At 35.9% G+C, this 21862-nt stretch overlaps 1 protein-coding gene across 1 annotated transcript in view; it reads right to left on the bottom strand.

Moving 5' to 3' along the window:
* The window catches only part of LOC306866589 (serine/threonine-protein kinase BRSK2-like), a gene marked incomplete at both ends in the record, with an annotated part of 232036 nt that overhangs the window by 10572 nt on the left and 199602 nt on the right, over nucleotides 1–21862 (bottom strand). Inside the window, 6 exons of the mRNA XM_079411847.1 lie at nucleotides 2269–2392; nucleotides 4860–4908; nucleotides 7385–8066; nucleotides 10167–10227; nucleotides 18405–18473; nucleotides 20150–20300. Coding sequence (XP_079267973.1) covers nucleotides 2269–2392; nucleotides 4860–4908; nucleotides 7385–8066; nucleotides 10167–10227; nucleotides 18405–18473; nucleotides 20150–20300 — 1136 coding nt within the window. The remainder of the gene's footprint in view (nucleotides 1–2268; nucleotides 2393–4859; nucleotides 4909–7384; nucleotides 8067–10166; nucleotides 10228–18404; nucleotides 18474–20149; nucleotides 20301–21862) is intronic.

Below are 21862 nucleotides of genomic sequence, written 5' to 3'. Positions count from 1 at the left end.
AGTGTGGCTGTTTATTAAGGTGCGGTCACATGTACGGTTATTTGGTGAATTTTCACGGGTGAAATCCAGTCATTTCAATAGGAATCTAGGCCTTTGGGAATTTCAGATTTCACAGACTTCACATTAGGTTTAAGTCACCATGGGAACTCTCGATGTTGACTCACAAAATGCTGCTTTATTTAAAAGTGACTTATGAGTTGATTTGTCAGAGTTTCACTATGCTATTGCCGATGGATGTTTTTTTGCCAGCAAAATTTCACTGAAATTTCTCCATATACCATTGCTTGGAAAATGGTCACGAGCAAAATCCAGTCATTTCAATAGGAAAGTTTGTGAATTTCATGTAAGGGTGAAAGATTTCCACATGCAGATTTCATATTGAGTTCAAGTCATGGGAATGCACTGTGCTACACACAACGCTACCAGTGTTGGGTAGTAACTGATTACATGTAATCTCGATCAGATTTAAAAAATTAAAGGATTAGTTTACTTACCAGAATAAAACAAATCCTGATAATTTGCTCACCCCCATGTCATCCAAGATGTTCATGTCTTTCTTTCTTCAGTCGAAAAGAAATCAAGGTATTTGAGGAAAACATTTCAGGATTTTTCTCCATATAGTGGAATTCAATGGGGATCAAACGGCTGAAGGTCCAAATTACAGTTTCAATACAGCTTCAAAGGGCTCTACGTGATCTCAGCCAAGGAATAAGGCTCTTATCTAGTGAAACGATTGGTTATTTTCTTTAAAACCACAAATCCTTGTTTTGCACTAGCTCTGCGATTCGTGTCCACAACTTCACGCAATACTTAATAACATTGGAAAGGTCACGTGTGCTTAGTTCTTCATCTGTGTACTCCGGTTCAAAAAGGTAAAAAAAACTAATTTTCTCCTCCAACTTCAAAATAGTCCAACATCGCTGTTTTACCTCTTATTTGTAAAGTTTGACTTTCTTTGCACGTTCGCTAGGTGTTATACACTGGGTCGGTACTTCCGTGACCTTTCCAACGTGACAACGTAATGCGTGAGGTCGAGCTAGCACAAGACAAGCATTTGTGGTTAAAAAGTCAAAAAAAAAATTTCTTTAATGACCGATCGTGTAGCTAGATAAGACCCTTATTCCTCAGATGGGATTGTGTAGAGCCCTTTGAAACTGCATTGAAACTGCAATTTGGACCTTCAACATGTTGATCCCCATTGAAGTCCACTATATAGAGAAAAATCCTGGAATGTATTCCTCAAAAACCTTAATTTATTTTCGACTGAAGAAAGAAAGACATGAACATCTTGGATGAAATGGGGGTGAGTAAATTATCAGGAAATTGTTATTCTGGAAGTGAACTAATTCTTTATTAAATTACATTTTAAAATACTTGCTATTGGACTACAGTTACTTTTTTATTGATTACATATTCACACAATAGCAATAAATTATTAATAATATTCACCTAATGTATTTACTTGAAGTACCCCATAAGATTTTAAGGTAGCAAGTTAATAATTATGTAACACATTTGCATGTTCACAGTCCTCTGATGCAGGTTAATGGTCACATGACATGGAGGTAAACTAAATATTTTATTTCTCGTTCAACATTTTGCTATTTAAATCAATGTGATAAAAGAGTTAGGTCAAAAGTAATCAAAAAGTAGTCCAATTTTATAAAATGTTTAAATGTAACTGATTACATAACTACAATTTTTGTCAAGTAATTTGGAATAAGTACCAGACCACAATTAGTAAGTAATCTACCTAGCACTGCTACACTATTGACACTTGACTTTTACCCTGCAAAATTCTGCAGAAACTGCGATCATATGACCACACCTTTACTTTTGCATAGCTGAAGGCGAAGAAAACGTCGCTAAGCGTGACAAGCAACTTTTTAAGCGCACATTTAAAACACTTGCAGGTTTAAACGGCAGACTAAACTCCCTTCCCTTCTGCACAAACCTCTCGAGGCACAACATCTATATGCTAATGATTCATGCCCTGCGTTGATTTTCCATTGACCTCTAATGAAAAAGGCAGCCACGGGAAGGATTTACATCACAGACTAGCATTTTACAGAATTGAAACACAAATCAGAAAGGTATTTGCCAATGTAAAAACACAGGCTTCCGGCCAAGCCTTTCAAAACTGGAGCACCGGGCAAAATCTTTCAATCTGATAGAGAGAAGGCAAAAGCATATATTCAAATATTCATAGCTGTCGTTTACAACAGAGGAATGAAACGGGATTGGAGGCATGCAAAAGAGATTGCTTACCGAGAGAAAGGCGTGGACGATGTCGGCTTTTATAGAGCTCAGTGGTTTGTCCCTAATAACCACGAAGATCTGCTCCTCTTTCTCTAGGTTGATGAAGTTACCAAACCAAGATTTTTTGGCAAGTCTGCAGAGTGAGAGAAATATGAAACAAAGTTTTTATGAAGTCTTCAGGGGATACAAGATCAGTCCTCATCAGAGCTCAGAATAAGATAGATCCTATGGCGCTTATGCAAAATAAATTGATATTGAATAATTTATAAAAGAGACTATGCGAAAGAACGGCACACAGCAGAGGGTCTACAAATTAACATGATGAACTTTGCATGAGGTCATATTGATGGATGGGAAAATAATCAAATAAGTCATATAAAAATCCATAAGGCGCTCTTGTCTCAAAGCTAAAAAAAAAACAACTGTTTGGACATTTATTCATTTTTTGAACCTAAAATGCGTATAAGGAAGTCAATGGTTACAAAATTGAAAAATATGACTGAATAATGTGTTGTGACAAAAAAAGACTTGCCAAGTGGGATCACGTATTTAGAGGCGCACAACGCAGTTGCACTGACCTCTACAAAGTCTTGGGTATAAATTTTCCATAAAATTGGCTATGATAAAAAATATTTGGAAGATATATCTATAATTGAATGAATGGGCTCTGAATTGTTAATCAGTAGCACCCACTGTTGCATTTCTGTAAAATTCATAAAAGATGCATCTACAAGTTTGAATATTTCTGGAATGTTGCCATGTTTAATTTTTTTTTTTTATATATAATTACATATTTTAAATTCAATATTTTAAGAACTGTAAATAAAAATATACTTTATTGTGAATCTGTAATTATTTACATTTATAAATCTGATTAAATAATCCGGAATATATGATGATTGTAAATCTCAATATCTTTTACAATTGTATATGCAGTATTTTTAATTAAATATATATTCTATATATATAACTGTTTATATATCAGTTTTTTATATCATTTTTAATACTTTTACTCAGCAAGGATGCATTATATTGACCAAGTGACAGTAAAGACTTTTTTGTTTTTATATAAATGATGTTCTTTTGGACCCCATTTGTCAGAGTCCAGAGTCCTACGGATGAATCACAGCCATGCTGACAGAGCGATGCCACATTTTTTTTAATATTGTTGAATTTGTTTTGACAATTAATAATACTAAGAAATGTCTCTTGATATTTTAAAGTGTAATACTCTTTACCATTTAATATATCAGTGAACATGTTGACTTTGCATTGCTAGAAAATTTCAATATGTGTAGATACTGTAAATATATTTCTGTATGTTGCTACGATAAATTTCTGAGTATAAGTCATATTTATATCAAAAGACAAGTATTATTAAACAACTGTTGCATTTTTGCTGCAGTAGGTCTCTCAAAATTAAAGCATCTATGTTGATGGAAAAATCAAGAAAAACCCCTGGTGTTTAAACTAGCAGCTGTAATTTGGTCTCGTTTTAGTATATAAAGGAATAACCGTCTGTCTAAACATCGTTCTAGCTCTAAAAAGCTTCAGTCCGCCGCTGTTGTGTATCAACAAAGCACAGTCGCTCGCAACTTAGCTTCCAGAAACTGATTTATGGCAGAGGATGACAAAAGAAAGCAGAGAGCGCCGCGGCTTATCCAGCTGGCGTGGAAAGCGAGAGAGAGGCGGATAAGTTATGGAAGACAAAATAGAAAACAAAAGAGGATGAGGCATCACTCCGTGTGGGGGAGAGAGTTTGTGACTGCTGTCTGCTGTGCTCTGAGACCCGCCTCAGTGGGAGAAAGATATGACTGAGCTTCCATTAGACTGGAAAAAAAAGACTAAATGGTTTAACAGAGGCCAACATAACTCACAATGATTTCTGAAGTGCTGAGGGGGGTTTATATCAACACTGTTGTTGGGTAAGTATTGTTCAAGGTCTACTATTCGTCTTTTTTGTCTTGGACGTTTCTTGGCGGCTGTGTTTCCAGCATAGAACTGACCTAATGGTAAGCTGGAAACGCATTATGACATTTTTATGGAAACCAAATGTCCCGATACTAATAATAAAACGTCAAATCACCTACAGTGTAGGAACCTCCCAACGGTACACATGATAACAACAGCTAAATAAAGGGAGTAAATAAAATTTACATATAATTTATAAGACAATATTAATTAAAAGTACACTAAGCCAGGTCTTATCATGAGTAGCAAAAAAAAAAAAAACCTATTAAAAATATAAAAAAATTTAAAATTATATATATATATATATATATATATATATATATATATATATATATATATATATATATATATATATATATATATATATATATATAATTAAATAAAAAAAATAAAAAAATTCCTAGCAGTAAGTGATCCAAGAATTCCAAGAAGGCACACACTCTCTCTCTCTCAAATAAATAAAATAATAGAATAAATGCATAGAAAATAAATTCAAATAATACTGCTTTCTCTCTCTCTCTCATGATAAACGTTCATGACTACTACAATTAAGTATAATAAGCCTAATAAAAAAGACAACAGCAGTCAATGGGAAATCTGTAACATACTATAAAAAGCTGTGTACTCACTCTGGGGAAGACTCTGGCGTGAGGCTGGACATTTCCTCTTGAGTAGGAACTGTCCAGAATAAAGCAAGGATGTTAGCATGTTCCATTTTTGTCATTCATCAAAAGTTGTGTATCATTTTACAATAGCTTTCTAACTAATTCAACATCTCAGTATGTAGGACAGATATAATTAGAGCCTATATTTGCATGCAAATGTGCATTGTTTGTGAGTATGTCACATGTAGCCCGTTTGGCTTGGGATTAAAGGTTATGTCAACAATAAAACTGGATCATTAAGAGGTCGCATGCAGGAGTAGTTATTTAGAAATGGAAACTGATGCTACTGAAACAACTTGAAGTGGTAACCATGGTAGCAGGCTTAATATTAGTTTACAGTCAGTATGTACATCAGAGCATTTAGACAACAAGCCATGAAACAGATCCAGTCAAACTGGAGGAGGTAAGAGCTATATTTTAGGCCTGTAATGACTCAATGTAGAGTGACTGCATTAAGAGGGATTTGGAAGAACTAGTCAAAATCATCTTATTCTCTCTTTGTTGGCCACCCAAACAATTCCAGGTGTTTGTGACCTGCAGTATTACTGAGCCAATAGCAAACCAAGTTTATTTAAACACCCCATGAAACAGTTGGGGGGGGGGGGGTTTCTTTGTCGATAAAGTTGAGATACTGGAAAAGTCCAACAGAAGTTGGGGCAGGACTGTTTTTAAGTAGCCAGTAGTCTTTAGTCTATGATGCAGCCTGACAAAACCAGAAGACACAACAGTTTTCTATTTCTAGTTTGGGGCAGGTTGAATTTAAAATTAAAGGGATAGTTCACTCAAAAATGAAAATTCTGTTATGAATTACTCATCCTCATGTCGTTCCAAACCCGTAAGTTCGTTTTTCATCTTCAGAACACAAATTAAGATATTTTTGATGAAATCCAAGAGTTTTCTGACTCTCCATAGACAGTATCGGAACTACCACGTTCATGGCCCAGAAAGGTAGTAAGGACATTGTTAACATAGTACATGCGACATTCAGCGGTTCAACCGTAAAAAGCTACGACAAAGCTACGACAATACGTTTTCTGCACAAAGAAAACAAAAATAACAAATTTATTCAACAATTCCATCTCTTCCGTGTCAGTCTTCAACGTGTGTTCACAAGAGTATCACGACACATGTGTATGGTGCTGCTGACGCAGAAGCCGGCGTTCTGATGTCGAACCCAGCTGCGCTGTGGCTTATTTACAAGCTGAGGAATGCATTCGCATGCGTCGTGGTACTCTCGTGAATGGCAGCAGAGACTGACCCGAAAAAGAATAAATTGTTGAAAAAAGTTATGATGTTTGTTTTCATTACGCATGTAGTATTATCGTAGCTTCATAAAATTACAGCTGAACCACTGTCACAGACTATTTTAACGATGTCCTTACTACCTTTCTGAGCCTTGAATGTGGTAGTTCTGATACGGTCTATGGAGAGTCAGAAAACTCTCGGATTTCATAAAAATATCTTAATTTGAGTTCTGAAGATAAACAAAAGCCTTATGGGTTTGGAAGGACATGAGGGAGAGTAATTAATGACAGAATTTGTATTTTTGGGTGAACTAACCCATTAAGACTACAATATACTTCAAGTGAAATCAAAGAATGCACTGGCGTGTTTACTTTGGCTGGTAAACACTTTTGAGCAACCACTGGTCACTGGTCATAGGTAGGTGTGCTCTTACATACTTATCTAAACCCGCTCACAGCAGTGTGGGTGGTGTCTGGATGTTCATTAACACTATATCGCTGCAAATATATTTAGAATTTCTTTTTACTCCTAAGCAAAGAACAAATAAGAAATATACCGTGAGTATATAATGGGCTTTAAGGGGTCAGGGCATTCTCATTCTAGACCAGGGGCGTCCAAACCTGTTCCTGGAGGGCTATTGTCCTGTAGAGTTTATCTCCAACACAAATTAAACACATCTGAACAAGCTTATCAAGGTCACTAGAAACTTCCAGCCGAGTGTGTTGGAGCTGGTTGGAACTAAACTCTGCAGGACGTTGGCCCTCCATGAACAGGATTGGACACCCCTCTAGAGCCTTTTATTGGACAAGAATCTCTAAGACAGGGGTTCTGAACTCTGGCCCTTGAGGCCCACTGTAGGGTTTAGCTCCAACCCTAATCAAACACAACTGTCTATAGCTTTCTAGTTGAGAAAAAACTGCTATAAGATAAGATGACATCATTAACATTGTTGGCTCATCATTGGTTTTCCCAAAAGAGAATGCATTATTCTTGTCAACTTTTATGAGTACAATAATATCTAGATTTGCCTCAAAGCTAACATAAATGGATTAAACACCACACACTGTAACTATAATTTTAATTTCATAGTGTCGTGAATCGTAGCCTGGCCATCCGTCCAGAGTTTTACCTTTCTTCGGCCCAAGATGCTGGGATAGGCTCCAACATCTCCGTGACCCTACTTAGGACAAGTGGTTTGGAGAATGCATAAAGAATTGTAGCTTGTTTACTCTATCCACCAATACCTTGCAGTTTCCTGCGGTGAAAGCGTGGTGAGCCCAGGAAGCTGTTCTTGATGGAGTTGAGGCGCGTCTTCCAGGGCATTCCCCCGATGGAGGGGCTAGGGGGTGGCGTAGGGGTCGGCGTTCCCGCTGGACTGTCCTTAGGCGTGTGCACGGGCGTTCCTTTGGGGGTGGGGATTGGGCTGCCCCTTGGAGAGGGGTGAGGGGTCACCTGTATGGTGGGGATAGATTTGGTGGTGTGGTCAGAGTTGGGAACAGGGTGGAAGTGGTGTAGTCGGATAGGGGAAAGAGGGACAACAGGCCTAAAGGGGACCGAGAGTTGCGGGGGTATGATGGAGGCTGGGGTTGCCCGCCGCACCAGTGGGCTGCCCGGTATACAGGGTGCTTGAGGTTGACATGGAGTCGAAGGTTCTGACTTGACTGTCGAAATGTGTTCGGGCTCAGATTCGGGTAGTGGGTTTGATCGGGCGGATTGTAAGGGTTTGTCTTTGGGTTTGGCTGGAAGAGTTTGGGTCTTTGGGCAGGGCAGGAGAGACTCAGATATAGAGTTTGGCGTCAGGAAGTTAGAAGTGGGTTTTTTTGACTCGTTCTGATCTGAGTTTGGTTTTAGGGAGTCGGTGATACTAGAACTGGGGGACAAGAGCAGCTCAGTGGACTGAGGCGGGACACAGAACTTTCGGACAGGCTTTAGGGGAAGGTGAGAACCAGAGCAGAACACATCGATATATGCAGGCACGAGTCAAAGCATTGTGGGTAAAACACACAAAAAGGGAAGGAATAATTTAAGGAGGAATAAGGAACCATGGTGGTGTAGAAGAAACAAAAAAGCATGCAGTTAGCCAAGACCGGTGAGCTAAAGATGCAACAAGACCATTGTGAAGAGAAAATGAAGTCTTTTCAGGCACACCAAAGAAAGCTGCCAATGGGAAAAAAGGGATTTAAGAGCAAATTTTCTGCCATGAAATGAGCAATTTGGGTATCAAACAATAAATCATGTATGAGAGGTGTGGACAATGTAATTTGCAGTATGATATTGGACTTATGCTCAGAATCATCTGTTAACAAACTAATGTCAAAGAAATGCAATGCCTGACTGTGTCCAAGTTCTGAATCATGCATAAACCTTCTGAATGTGAATGTCTCAAAACAAAAAAAAGCTACCAAGTTGCAGAAATACTTCAAGCACTAATCGTCTCTTCACAGTTGGAATCCAGAAAAGTAATCAAAGCAAACAAATTCACAAAAGTAACATTAACCTAATTTATGTCAAACATGAAAAGACTGACTGCACATCCTCAATTTTCATGTGACATACAGAAAAGAGGTTTAGAGTGAATTTCTAAATCAATTTCCTCTTGGAATCAGCACTATACGTTGGCCAGCTTTAGGGTAAAGCCTTGATAATCTGTGAGCCGTCTTAAACAAGCCAACTGGAAAAGTTTAGCCAAGAGCTTCTGTGCTAATCAGAGGAGAGGGATTTTCTACAGCGTTCCCTGAGCTGGATTTCCACTTGGGGAAAGACACAGAGAGCAGCAGATAGGATGAAAGAGTATATCTCCATGAAACAAAAACTGCTGTCTTCTGAAACTCACTCTTGCACGATTTCCTTCCTTGTTTACTTTGCTTGCTATAGGACAGAAAGCTGTTTCCAGGGTTCCAACACCTTATGACTGGTTCATTTTCATGAGCTTTTAAGTCATTCATGCTGGATAAGGATTTTTAGAAATAATAATTTCCGTCTCAATCAAAAAGACCTGAATTGTCAGTGATCACTAAAACACCTAGTGGTTTTGTTAACTGAAATAAAATATACATACATAAATAAAATTAAATATTAAAAAAGGATAACTTTTTTTACACTACTTGCCAAAGAAACATTTCTGATTTTCATTTAGATTCATTTGACATTCCAAAATAACTAAACTAAAAAACTGAAATTCTAATTAATGAAAGCTATTTAGCCATATTTAAAAATAAAAACCTGACACTTAAAATTAACGGGGGAAAAAAAATATTTTTTAACTTATAAATAATAATATAAATATATTATAATAAAATAAAAATGACAAAACTTTACAATTATAATAAAAAGATATTAAAATTAAATTAAATTGAATATATACACACATTAAAATAATGTCACTAATATATCACTAATATAACTAAAAACAGCACTACATACTCTGTATCATGAGCACTTTGCTTCTTAATACCATATGACATGTATGTATATATACAGTATCTCACAGAAGTGAGTACACCCCTCACATTTTTTTAAATATTTGATTATATCTTTTGATGTGACAACACTGAAGAAATGACACTTTGCTACAATGTAAAGTAGTGAGTGTACAGCTTGTATAACAGCTTGTATAATTTGCTGTCTCCTCAAAATAACTCAACACACAGCCATTAATGTATAAACCGCTGACCACAAAAGTGAGTACACCCCCAAGTGAAAATGTCCAAAGCTGTACACTCACTACTTTACATTGTAGCAAAGTGTCATTTCTTCAGTGTTGTCACATCAAAAGATATAATAAAATATTTACAAAAATGTTAGGGGTGTACTCACTTCTGTGAGATACTGTAGATATATATATATATATATTAGTTTTTATGGAAATCAATACTATGTCACAAATCACAGCTGTGTAATACATACAGTGTGCTACCAACACAAAATGGAGTGATATGTGATATGATTGCCATGATGGTGACTGAGCAGATGTGTGCTGATTGGTGGACAGAGAGAAGCGGGCGCGCTGGGGGCAGGGTTACTCACCCGTGGGCTGCTGAGAGGGCTGGTGGAGAGACCAGAGGACGCGCCGCTGATGGATCGTGACCTGTGAGGACACAGACCATAAAGCACACGCTTACAGCTGAGAGGGGACAGGAAGTGAGAACAGGGTGCTGATGAACACGCAACTGTAGAAACAATAAGAGCCAATCTGATCTCTCATTCTCAGAGATTAAGTAAAATCAGGCTTAATATGTCAGTTTACAGTAATTTTTTTGTTTTAAAAATTTTGGCCACATCAGACCATAAACAATTTTATTAATGGGTATAAAAAGAGTATTTAATATTATTGTTTTTTGTTTGTTTGTTTTGTTTCTTTTTTTAATTAATTAATACTTTTATTCAGCAAGGATGCATTAAATTGCTGTTCTTTTCAACTTTCTTTTCATCAAAGAAGCTAAAAAAAACCTGTATTTTTGATTAAAGAAATGCAGCCTTGATGAGCAGAAGATACTTCTTTCATGAAAAAATCATACTGACTCCAAACTTTTTGAAAGTATAACATGCATAAAACATATGATATAAATCAACAGTGCGCTGCATTTTATTCATCATCAGCCAATTAAAAGATCGAAGATCACAACAAGAGAGCGGCATCAGCAGTGGAAAGATAAGTTACTATACTTTCAGTTTCCTTCACGGCAGTTTGCGCATTGGCTTGCTGGCTATATCCGTGGCAATGCGTGTAGCATTACCGCTGTCATATCTGACTATCACATGTCATATAGCCAATAACACGCGCTCACACATTTGTTTTTTAACATTTTGGTAGGAGTAAAATGTGCATATGTGGTTTCAACAACCAGATGCATTTACACTTGTCCAGTTTCATCTGGAATGTGTCTCAGACAAGTGGTTTGAACGGCTGGATTTAAATCCGGCTCGAAAGCGTTTCGAATTCAGAGGACTGCTTTTTCACGATCGGACAGCTGTCCAACAAGAGAAAACACATGAAGTGACCAGGTGTAAACAGGCCCAGAAAGAGTGTGCGGGTAAGGGCTCTCTGCTCTCTCTCCCTCAGTTAGCATGTGCGCTATCACAAGCGCAGCAGTCATTTACATCACTCATAAATCACATGAACCGATCAAATACGGCTTTGGTGGGACAAAAATTTGTTCAAAAAATTTTCAATGTAGGAAAAACCCTGGAAGTGACATAAAAGTCCAAAACAAGGCACAGAAAATGCAACAAAAACAAGAAAGACCTGATTTATGAGGAGAGCAATCACGCTTATTTTCTAAAACTGAACACCTCAAAATTGCAAAAACAAAGTAAGCAAAAACAATATCCTTCAAAAAGGTCTCTTCAGTATAATGGATAAATAAAATAATGTTAATTAAAATGAAAAAGTCAAAGTCTTCTTGCACTGGATGTGCTGGTTTCGGCCTCATTGCCATGCAGCAGCAGTCATGTATATAATTACATATTACATCTCATATATAAAACAATCTCATATATAAAACACCTGTGATTCACAACTACTGGCTAAGGAACTTCACATAAAGTAAACTTGTTGAAAGGTTTGGGTAAGGGCAAAATGCACAAGATAAAGTTATTTCAGTGCCCTGTAGTTGGCGATATCACATCTTTTGTAGCATAAATAAACTGCTGCAGAAAAGCTAGGTGCCATGCTAAATGTAATGTGTAACTGCAACACTCATTTCAAATGTAGTGGAGTAAAGAGTACAGATACTCGTTAAAAAATGTAGTGAAGTAGAAAGTTGTAAATTTCTTTGATATTCAGTACAACTACAAAGTATTCGAAAAGATACTTAAGTACAGTAATTAGTTACATTTACTCAAGTACTTTTCACCTCTGCTGCTAATTCTGTCTCTTTTTTCTTGACAATAAGTGCATTTATTCAGCCGCATAACGTCTTTGCGAGCACATCAAACAGGAGACGTTTCAGACGCGCGTTTCAGAAAAGGTGGAGTTGAGAGAAAACACGATCCGCATCACGTTCAGCAGCGACATCTCTTAAAGAAATAGCAGCCAAAACAACCAAATAACCAGCTGCTGTGATGTCTGTTTATCAAGAACAAAAATAGGAAATCAATAACTTTATAGTTTAGAATTTAGTGTTTGATAACTTTATTCAATTTCTGTATATTTCTGCTGAGGGGCACTGGTAGATAAATGAGATTTATTATAATGGGTTTATGTGAAGATTGTTTTAAGTTCACTTAAATTAGAAGTTATTTTTAAAGTCTAATAAATGTTCAAATTGATAGCTCTTAATTATAATGTAAAGTAGAATGGCTATAGTCAATGGTTAAATATCAGGGGGAAACATTTTTATAGGGAAATCAGTATGAATTGGTATCAGTCATACTGGCCTTCAGCCATAAAAACAAAAATGCCATTAAAAATCATCTTCAAGAACGAAGCATGTCCATTATCAGCTCACAGTCTGTCTTCATCAGCACAGAGAGCCGCCCAACACAACAATCAGCAGCTGTTCTTTCACTCTCACCCATCATTCTAATCCCAGCACTCCTCAGTCTTTTCTGACATATTCATCTTTCCCCTTACAAACAATGCGCCACTGTACGGTCATATATCTTAAAAAAGGGCCCTAAAAAAAGGGTAAGCGTCACTAAAAACAACACATGCCGTTGTGTCAGCAAGAGCCACAATGTTTTGAGCAAGAGACATACAAGAAAGTGATCACAAGAGCGAGAAAGAAAAAAACACTTAAAGAAAGAAAGGTTAAAGTGAAAGTTCACTGAAAATGAATGGCAGGATTTTTATTTTTGAACATTTGCTGTTAATTTACTCACCCCTCAGGCTATCCAAGATGTAGGCGCCTTTTTGTCTTCAGTAGAACAGTAAAGATTTTGAGCTGAAATCGTGGTCTTTGGTGATTCATATAATGCAAGTCAGCAGCTACCATCACTTTGAGAGTCAAAAAAGCATATCGAGGAACACAGAATTAACACCTGTGGCTCCTGACGATATACTGAGGTCTTACGAAGCAAAACGATCGGTCTGTGCAAGAAACTGAACATTATTTACAACATTATTACCTGTAATCCAGAGCCTCAAGCAAACAAATCTGAGCTTTTTCTGCAAACAGGTTATTTCGGTCGGTTCGTTTCTGGTTCAGTTCACAAGTTTGTTTTGTGTAATCATGCAATGACGTCACATATACAGTGGGGATCGAAAGTTTGGGAACCCCTTGCAGAATCTGTGAAAATGTGGATAATTTTACCAAAATAAGAGAGATCATACAAAATGCATGTTATTTTTTATTTAGTACTGTCCTGAGTAAGATATTTTCCATAAAAGATGTTTACATATAGTCCACAAGACAAAAAAATAGCTGAAATTATTAAAATAACCACATTCAAAAATTTGGGAACCCTTGGTTCTTAATACTGTGTGTGGTTACCTGGATGATCTACGACTGTTTTTTTGTTTTGTGATGGTTGTTCATGAGTCCCTTGTTTGTTCTGAACAGTTAAGAGCCGGGGGTGAAAACTTTTTGAATTTGAAGATCAAGGTAAATTGTACTTCATTTGTCTTCCAGGAAACATGCAAGTATCTTCTGTCGCGTCAGAAGGGCAGTACTAAATGGAAAAATATGATATTTCAACAAAATAAGAAAAATTTGGACATCTTCATCCTGTTCAAAAGTTTTCACCCCCCGGCTCTTAATGCATCATGTTTCCTTCAGGAGCATCAGTGAATGTTTGAACCTTTTTTTATTGTTGTGTTTGAGTCCCTCAATCATCCTCAGCGTGAAAAGGTGGATCTCAAAATCATACAGTTACTGCTGGAAAGGGTTCAAATATGCAAAGGATGCTGGAAAACTGAAGATTCTGCAGGACCTGGAGGATTTTTCTGAAGAACAGTGCTCAGTTGAACTGTTCAGAACAAACAAGGGACTCAAACACAACCATCACAAAACAAAAACACAGTCGTAGATCATCCAGGTAACCACATTATTTTAATAATTTCAGCTATTTTTTTTGTCTTGTGGACTATATGTAAACATCTTTTATGGAAAATATCTTACTCAGGACAGTACTAAATAAAAAATAACATGCATTTTGTATGATCTCTCTTATTTTGGTAAAACTATCCACATTTTCACAGATTCTGCAAGGGGTTCCCAAACTTTTGCATGCCACTGTACACAATTATATTATTAAAGCAGCCAATAATGATGTTTACATGTCTAAAGCATATCAAGTGAATAAACTAGTTTTCTTTAGCTTACCTATTTACATAAACCAAGAGAAACCAAAAAAACGTGAATTTCGTCCCTTGATTCAAGTGCTCGGTTCACGCATTCTCATATCAGCGACTCACCGATCTTTGATTCGAACTGTTTGCTCAGTTCAGTGACTGTTGGAGGAACTGGAGCACTGAATCAGTTCATTCATCATAGGATCCGATACGCCACTATTTCGGCTCATTTTGAGTCAGAGTGACTGTCCAGCATCCCAAAGCGAGTTTTGATTGAGTAACTTGTAGACCTTTGATGCTCGTGCCATGAAATGTTTCAGACACTTTGGTGAATTGGTTCAATGAGTTCACTAAAACTAATCAGTTCAAAAGAACATCACTCCGGACTGTTTTCCTGAGGCTATGGATTACAGGTAATATTGTTGTAAATAATGTTCAGTTTCTTGCACAGACTGATCATTTCTCTTCATAAGACCTCAATATATCATCAGAAGCCATGGGTGTTAATTGTGTCTTCCTTGATATGTTTAATTTTTTTCTCAAAAATAGGCAGCCGCTGACTTGCATTATATGAATCACCAAGGACCACGGTTTCAGCTAAAAATACTTTACTGTTCTACTCAAGAAAAAAAGTTACCTACTTCTTCAATGGCTTGAGGGCGAGTAAATTAACAGCAAATTTTCATTTCTGGGTGAACTGTCCCTTTAAGATAAATGTTGATGTTTCTATTTAAATCAATAGGCCCAGCTGAAACCTTTTAATGAGTGGCATTTCTCTCTTGTGTGGGAGTCTAGAGTGAATAAAGATGCCGTGATGACTGTCAGATGGCTAGACAGAATCCAGCTAATGCTAATTTTAGTTATGATTTTATTTTGGAGTTATACAGGGGTGAGTGGAGACAGACAGTACATGGCTTACTGATATATGCAGAACAGCATATGCAATGCATGATTTTCTAAACCTATATATTTAGATGCGAAAGGCATTAGATGGTGACTAATCAGAGCATTATAATCTTTGTTTACATGTAAATAAAAAAAAGACAAAATGATTTACACAACTGATGATTATTCAAATTAAATCAGTGAAAAAATTTTTTGGAGGCAGTTTGTTTAAAAATAAGGATTGACTTATGTTAACATATCATGATTTTTGACCTAAAACAACCACATAAAAACTCACTTTTTCTTGCTCATGTACTTTCCATTTAAAAAAACTCACTCCTTCCCACATGCTTCATCACACAGATCCAACTTTTAAAAATTACATTTTAAAGTCTCTTTTTAGTCTGACACACACTGATCTCAAGCCTTTTAAAGTCGATAAACAGCACAAAAACACAAATGAAGCATCAGTGTCTGTTTCTGAGGTCGTTTCTAGTTCAAAAAAAGCACTATTTTAGTATAGTAAATCATGATACAGAAAAATTGTTGGCACGAAAACAAACAAAACACTAAATAAAAACAAACCCAAGACACTAAGCAAAAATAAAAATAAAACAAGAAAAAATAAAAACAAACAAACAAAAAAAAGAAGAAAAAACATAACATGCACACACAAAAGACAAGACACAAAACAAAAATAAAACCACAAAAAAATAAAAAACAAAACAAAGAACAAAAACAACACACACACACACACACAAAAACAAAACAAACCAAAAAACAAAACAGGAGAAATATAAACAAAAACAAACAAACAAAACACAGAACAAAAACAAAATAAACTAAACAAAAAACTAAATAAAACCGGAAAAAACAAGACAACAACAATAAATTTAAATTCAAGACTACACTAAAGATGAGATGTATATGACTATGCCATTACATATAAGGTAATGTAATGGCATCTAAAATCACAGCTAAAAACTGGAAAACTAAGTGTATAATCTATCTATACATCTACTGCAAACAGAAGTAAAGATGCAGAGAGTTTCCGAGAACACCTTCCCTTGACCTTCTTAAGCTTAAACAATGATTTCAGGATTATCTTGACTCATTCATTCATTGCAAAGATTTTTTTTGTTTTGTTTTTTACCACAAATGGTAAAATAAACATTGATAACCACTGGAATTTAACATGTGTAATGAATTACCAGGACAAATATAATGTAATTTGACAACAATCTAACATAATTCCTTTTGTAATTGTATTTTTGCACATCTTTGCACTAAATATTATATTTAAGCAGAAAGTGCTCTACTAGCATATAGTGCATATAGTATGCAGTTAGCAGTGGCTAATATCCCACTGAACACAGTCAGCGCGAGACTCGTCTTTCTTCAGATATGCGGCTGCATCCTTCTGAAAGGCAATCAGTGAGAAATCCTCAGGTGGCGTATGTGTCAGTCTCAGGTCGCCTCCTGTCAATTCTCCATTTCAATCCTGCCATCAGATACGCCTGGCCATTTGAGTGGGAATGAAAGGAGTGTAATGAAATTGAGTTTTGAGATGAATAGGAGGAATGAGACCTACTTTGTTATGAAACAGTGGAAGGTGAGGGTTCAAAGTGTAAGTGGAGAAATGGGAGTGAAGAGAGCGGAGACTAAAATAAATAGATGTGGGCTTCATGCATGGTAAGGCTGCAAGGTGATGCTTCAAGATAGATGGCACAACATCGGATATACCGAGAGGTTTCATATACTGTAAGCTACTTCATTTCATGATATACATCTGAGAATTACTGGACCCTTCACAGAGCCTCGATTCACAAACTATATGTTGATTAAATAAAATTAAAAAACGTGTTTTTGTACCACCACATTTACTATTTAAATTGGTTTATTAAAATATATATTTAAAGGGAAGCAGGTGTAGCCTTTAGCATTGTATGTAATCAAATAATATATTTTCAGCCTGATTTCATGAAAATAATTAATATACGATCTGACATTTGTTTTATTATTATTTTATTCACTTAAAAAGTTACGTTTTTTTCTAGCTTTTTCGGAAAGAAAGAAAGAAAGAAAAAGAAAGAAAGAAAATTATTATTTAAATTAATATTACAAAAGAACTTAATAAAATGCTGTCTTGACAGCTAATTAAAATATGATTTATTGGAAGTACTAAAATTACTAAAAAAGTTTAAAATAAAATTTCAATGAATACTGAAAATATAAAAATAAGAGCTAATTAAATTAATAAATATTAGAATAGTATATAAATAATACTGCAATACTGCATCATATCTTAAATTTTTTTAATTTGAAGTACTAAAATTACTGAAAACCGAAATATAAACAAATTAAGGCAAAATAGAATATTAAAGAAAAAAATATCAATTAACAATAGCAATAGTTGACATAAAAAACATCAAATTTATCAAACTTAAAATTAAAGTGAAAAAGAAAAATATTAAAAAAGCTAATTCAAAATATTATTCAATACTACTAAAATAAAACGGTCATAAAATGAGTTTCTTATAGTATGACATCTGATAATAGTGTAAAGATTTACTGTAAAACTTTTAAATGAGTACTTTGTATTATTTTACAGTTAAAATCTAAATATACAACCAAAAAGAAAAAAATATCATAAAAATAAATTAAGAAGCAACACTGCATGAGATAATAAGGCTCAGAATATATTATGTTTCATGTTAATTTAACGTTTCTTATTGATTAATACCACTTTTGTCAGTTTATAATGTACAATTTTGTGAGATTCACCGTTTATGACAGTACTCTGATATTGTATCAAGACGCAATTCATGGCAACGTAGTTTGTCCTAAAGTACTTCACCATCAGCATCATATTACATTTTATATATTAAGTAGAAGTATGCTAATTAGCCTTCAGCAAGTTATTTTTTTTTTTTTTAAACATGAAGTTCAAACTCACATATCAGAACACTATGCAGCCCTAAAGTGTGTTGAAATAGTTTGAACTAAATGATTCTTTCAGTGGATTATTGCAGACAGAAGTCAGGAGCCTGTAATGCAGTGCAGGTCAGTGAGAGGGTCTCTCTGGACAGGAAAAGCGTCTCTGCATCTTCAATGACTACAGCTGGAGGTCAGAGTTCGGCTGGTACCTTTCCTCTTTGCTCTTTGCTTTACGTTTGGCATCCGAGATATCCAAGCTTTTACTGAACGTGCTTTTACTGCAGCGGGAGACAAAGCCAGCGAACAGTGAGTCTCTGAACACTGGACTAACGGCTATAGAGACTAAAAGACAGCGCTGTGGCTTTCTTCTCCCAGGGGAGGAAAGTGCTTTTTTCAATGGTGTTGGTTACGAAAGTATTTCTCTCATTCATTTTTATTTTAGATAGCGTTTTAGAAAGACAACCTGAAACTTGAAGTGTCACATGAAAAATGGAGTTGAGGTTGAGTTGAGAAAAAAACAAGTGATTGGTGAACGACAGGAATAATTTCTCAAGCCTCCGACAGTATTCGCCTCACAGCGGCGTTTCTCAACACAAACAGAATGACAAAGAGCAAACTTGAAAAAAAGCTCTGATTTCTCTGTATTTTGAGATTTTGTTTGAGTATCGAGGAATAGCAGCTCACAGACTCTAGTTAACGTGTGTGTGTGTGTGTTTGTATATTTCTTTGTATCTTTGTATGCTCTATTGACAGATTCCATGACATTGTTGATTAACATAAAATAATAATTCATATTAAAAATACCCTAAAAACAAAAAGTTACAATTATAAAAATAATTTCAACTCGTCCCTTAGTTTGTGAATAAAAAGAAATTACACAATCAGTCAGTTTAGAATAGTTATGATTTTATCAAATGTTTTTTGTAAGAAGTCTCTTATGTTCACCAAGGCTGCAGTTATTATATATATATATACTGTTTTCAGTGATGCAAAGCTGAATTTTCAGCATCATTGCTCCAGTCTTCAGAAATCATTCTAATATGCCGATTCTCAATTATTAATAATGGTTCTAATTATTATCAATGTTAAAAACAGTTTCCGCTGCTTAATATTTTTATGGGAACTGTGATACATTTTCATTTTTGTCAGGATTCTTTGATGAATAGAAAGTTCAATGATTTCAAATAAAAATATTTTATAATATTATAAATGTCTTTGTCACTTTATGCAAAAAAAAAAAAAAAAGTATTTCACACCGAGTCCGAAATATTTGCATGCGTTTTTCAGTTTTTTCGTATTCTCCATCCTTTGCTATCAAAATGCATGCTACAGATGCGAAAACGCAGAAAATCGAGCCTGATCTGAATTTTTTGACAGACGAAAGTTTCGGAGGCTGTGTGCAAACGTGATTGACACAACGTGAGGAGGTATTTATTTTTTAACGTGTCAACATTTGGGATGAAAATTTCAGACTCAGTGTGCAGTGACCTTTACTCTTTTCTTAGTTATGATTAATTACTTACTTATTTGATTTTACTTACCCTAAAGTTTTGAATGGTATTGTATCACAGTTTCCATAAAAAATAGTAAGCAGCACAACTGTTTTCATCATCGATAATAATCAGAAATGTTTCTTGAGCAGCAAATCAGTATATCAGAATGATTTCTGGAGGATCATGTGACACTGAAGACTGGAGTTATGATGATGAAAATTCAGCTTTACATCACAGAAATAAATTACATTTTATAATATATTCACATAGAAAAGTTATTTTATATTGTAATAATATTTCACAATATTATTGTTTTTTTACTGTATTTTTGTTTAAATAAATGCAGCCTCAATGAACATAAGAGACAATAGAAGTCATCATCAGAAGTATCCTCATGAATGTTGATGGATGGATGGAAATGGAGAATATCAGCAGTGTGTGTGTGTGTGTGTTTTCTGCACCTCTGTCCATGTTGTGTCATGTCGATGGCTCGTCGTGCCGGTACAGGTGAACCTCCATCCGTAACGCTTAGCACCTCCATAGACTTCCTCTCCGGCCTCCTCTTCCCGTGTCTGTTCAGCATGGGTGAGTCGACGCGCTTCCGCGGTGGATCTGCATACACACACACACACACAGAACCCAATTCAATACTTTACACCAATGGCTGTGCTCATCTTCAGCATAAAGCAGTGGTCTGAAAAGCCACTTCTGATTGTGAATTAAACATTAGCACCAGCGCCTGCTGCAATTAATGCATTTGTAAAAGCACATTTGAGGGCAGTTCCGTGAACCACATTTGCATACATTTTTATAAAAGCTATATACTTGTATATGTAATAAGACGTTAATAAATAAGTTATATTTTAGACACAATATTGTCAGTTTTACTTACTGCAGCAGAACAATTGTGCATCTCTGATTCATTTCTGAATGAATCAGTGTTTTGAACAAATCATTGTAACTTTTACTGCAACCCATTTATCAAACAATGGTTTTGATAACATTGACTTCCATTGTGTGAGAAAAAAATTAAAAATACTACAAATACTAAAATACTAATACTAAAAAAATACTACAAAAGAAGACATTTCTCAAATTGTCTTCTTTTATATTCCACAGCAGAAATAAAGTCATACAGATTTGAAATCATGTCATGGTGATGAAATGATGGTGAATTTTCATTTTGGAGTGAACTCAATCACCCATTAAAACCCATCAATCTAATGGCGTTATGCAATTGTAACTGCAGTATAAATGCACTCATGACACCTTTGAGCTGCAATAAACTGCCTGTAAATATAGGTTGCCCAGGTTGCTTTGATAAGGCATCTGCATTGTTGGGTCTGGTGTCTCTCATCTTCCTCTTGACAATACCCCATAGATTCTCTAGGGGTTCAGGTCAGGAGAGTTTGCTGGCCAATCAAGCACAGTAACACCATGGTCATTGAACCAGCTTTTGGTCCTTTGGCAGTTTGGGCTGGTGCCAAGTCCTGCTGGAAAATGAAATCAGCATCTCCATAAAGCTTGTCAGCAGAAGGAAGCATGAAGTGCTCTAAAATTTCCTGGTAGATGGCTGCGTTGACTGTGGACTTCAGAAAACACAGTGGACCAACACCAGCAGATGACATGGCAGCCCAAATCATCACTGACTGTGGAAACTTCACACTGGACTTCAAGCAACATGGATTCTGTGCCCCTCCACTTTTCCTCCAGACTCTGGGACCTTGATTTCCAAATGAAATGCAAAATTTACTTTCATTTGAAAAGAGGACTTTGGACCACTGAGCAACAGTGCAGTTCTTTTTCTCCACAGCCCAGGTAAGATGCTTCTGACGTTGTCTCTGGTTCAGAAGTGGCTTGGTAGCCCTTTTTCTGAAGACCTCTGAGTGTGGTGACTCTTGATGCACTGACTCCAGCTTCAGTCCACTCCTTATGAAGCTCTCCCAAGTGTTTGAATCAGCTTTGCTTGACAGTATTCTCAAGCTTGTGGTCATCCCTGTTGCTTGTGCACCTTTTTCTACCCAAATTCTTCCTTCCAGTCAACTTTGCATTTAATATGCTTTGATACAGCACTCTGTAAACAGCCACACCTTTCAGTAATGACCCTCTGTGACTTACCCTCTTTGTGGAGGGCGTCAATGTTCATCTTCTGGATCATTGCCAAGTCAGCAATC

The sequence above is a fragment of the Barbus barbus genome, assembly GCF_936440315.1.
Source record: "Barbus barbus genome assembly, chromosome: 48".
NCBI lineage: Eukaryota > Metazoa > Chordata > Actinopteri > Cypriniformes > Cyprinidae > Barbus > Barbus barbus.
Note: the sequence above shows the minus strand (reverse complement) of the source record. Positions and strands in the feature narration are given on the sequence as shown.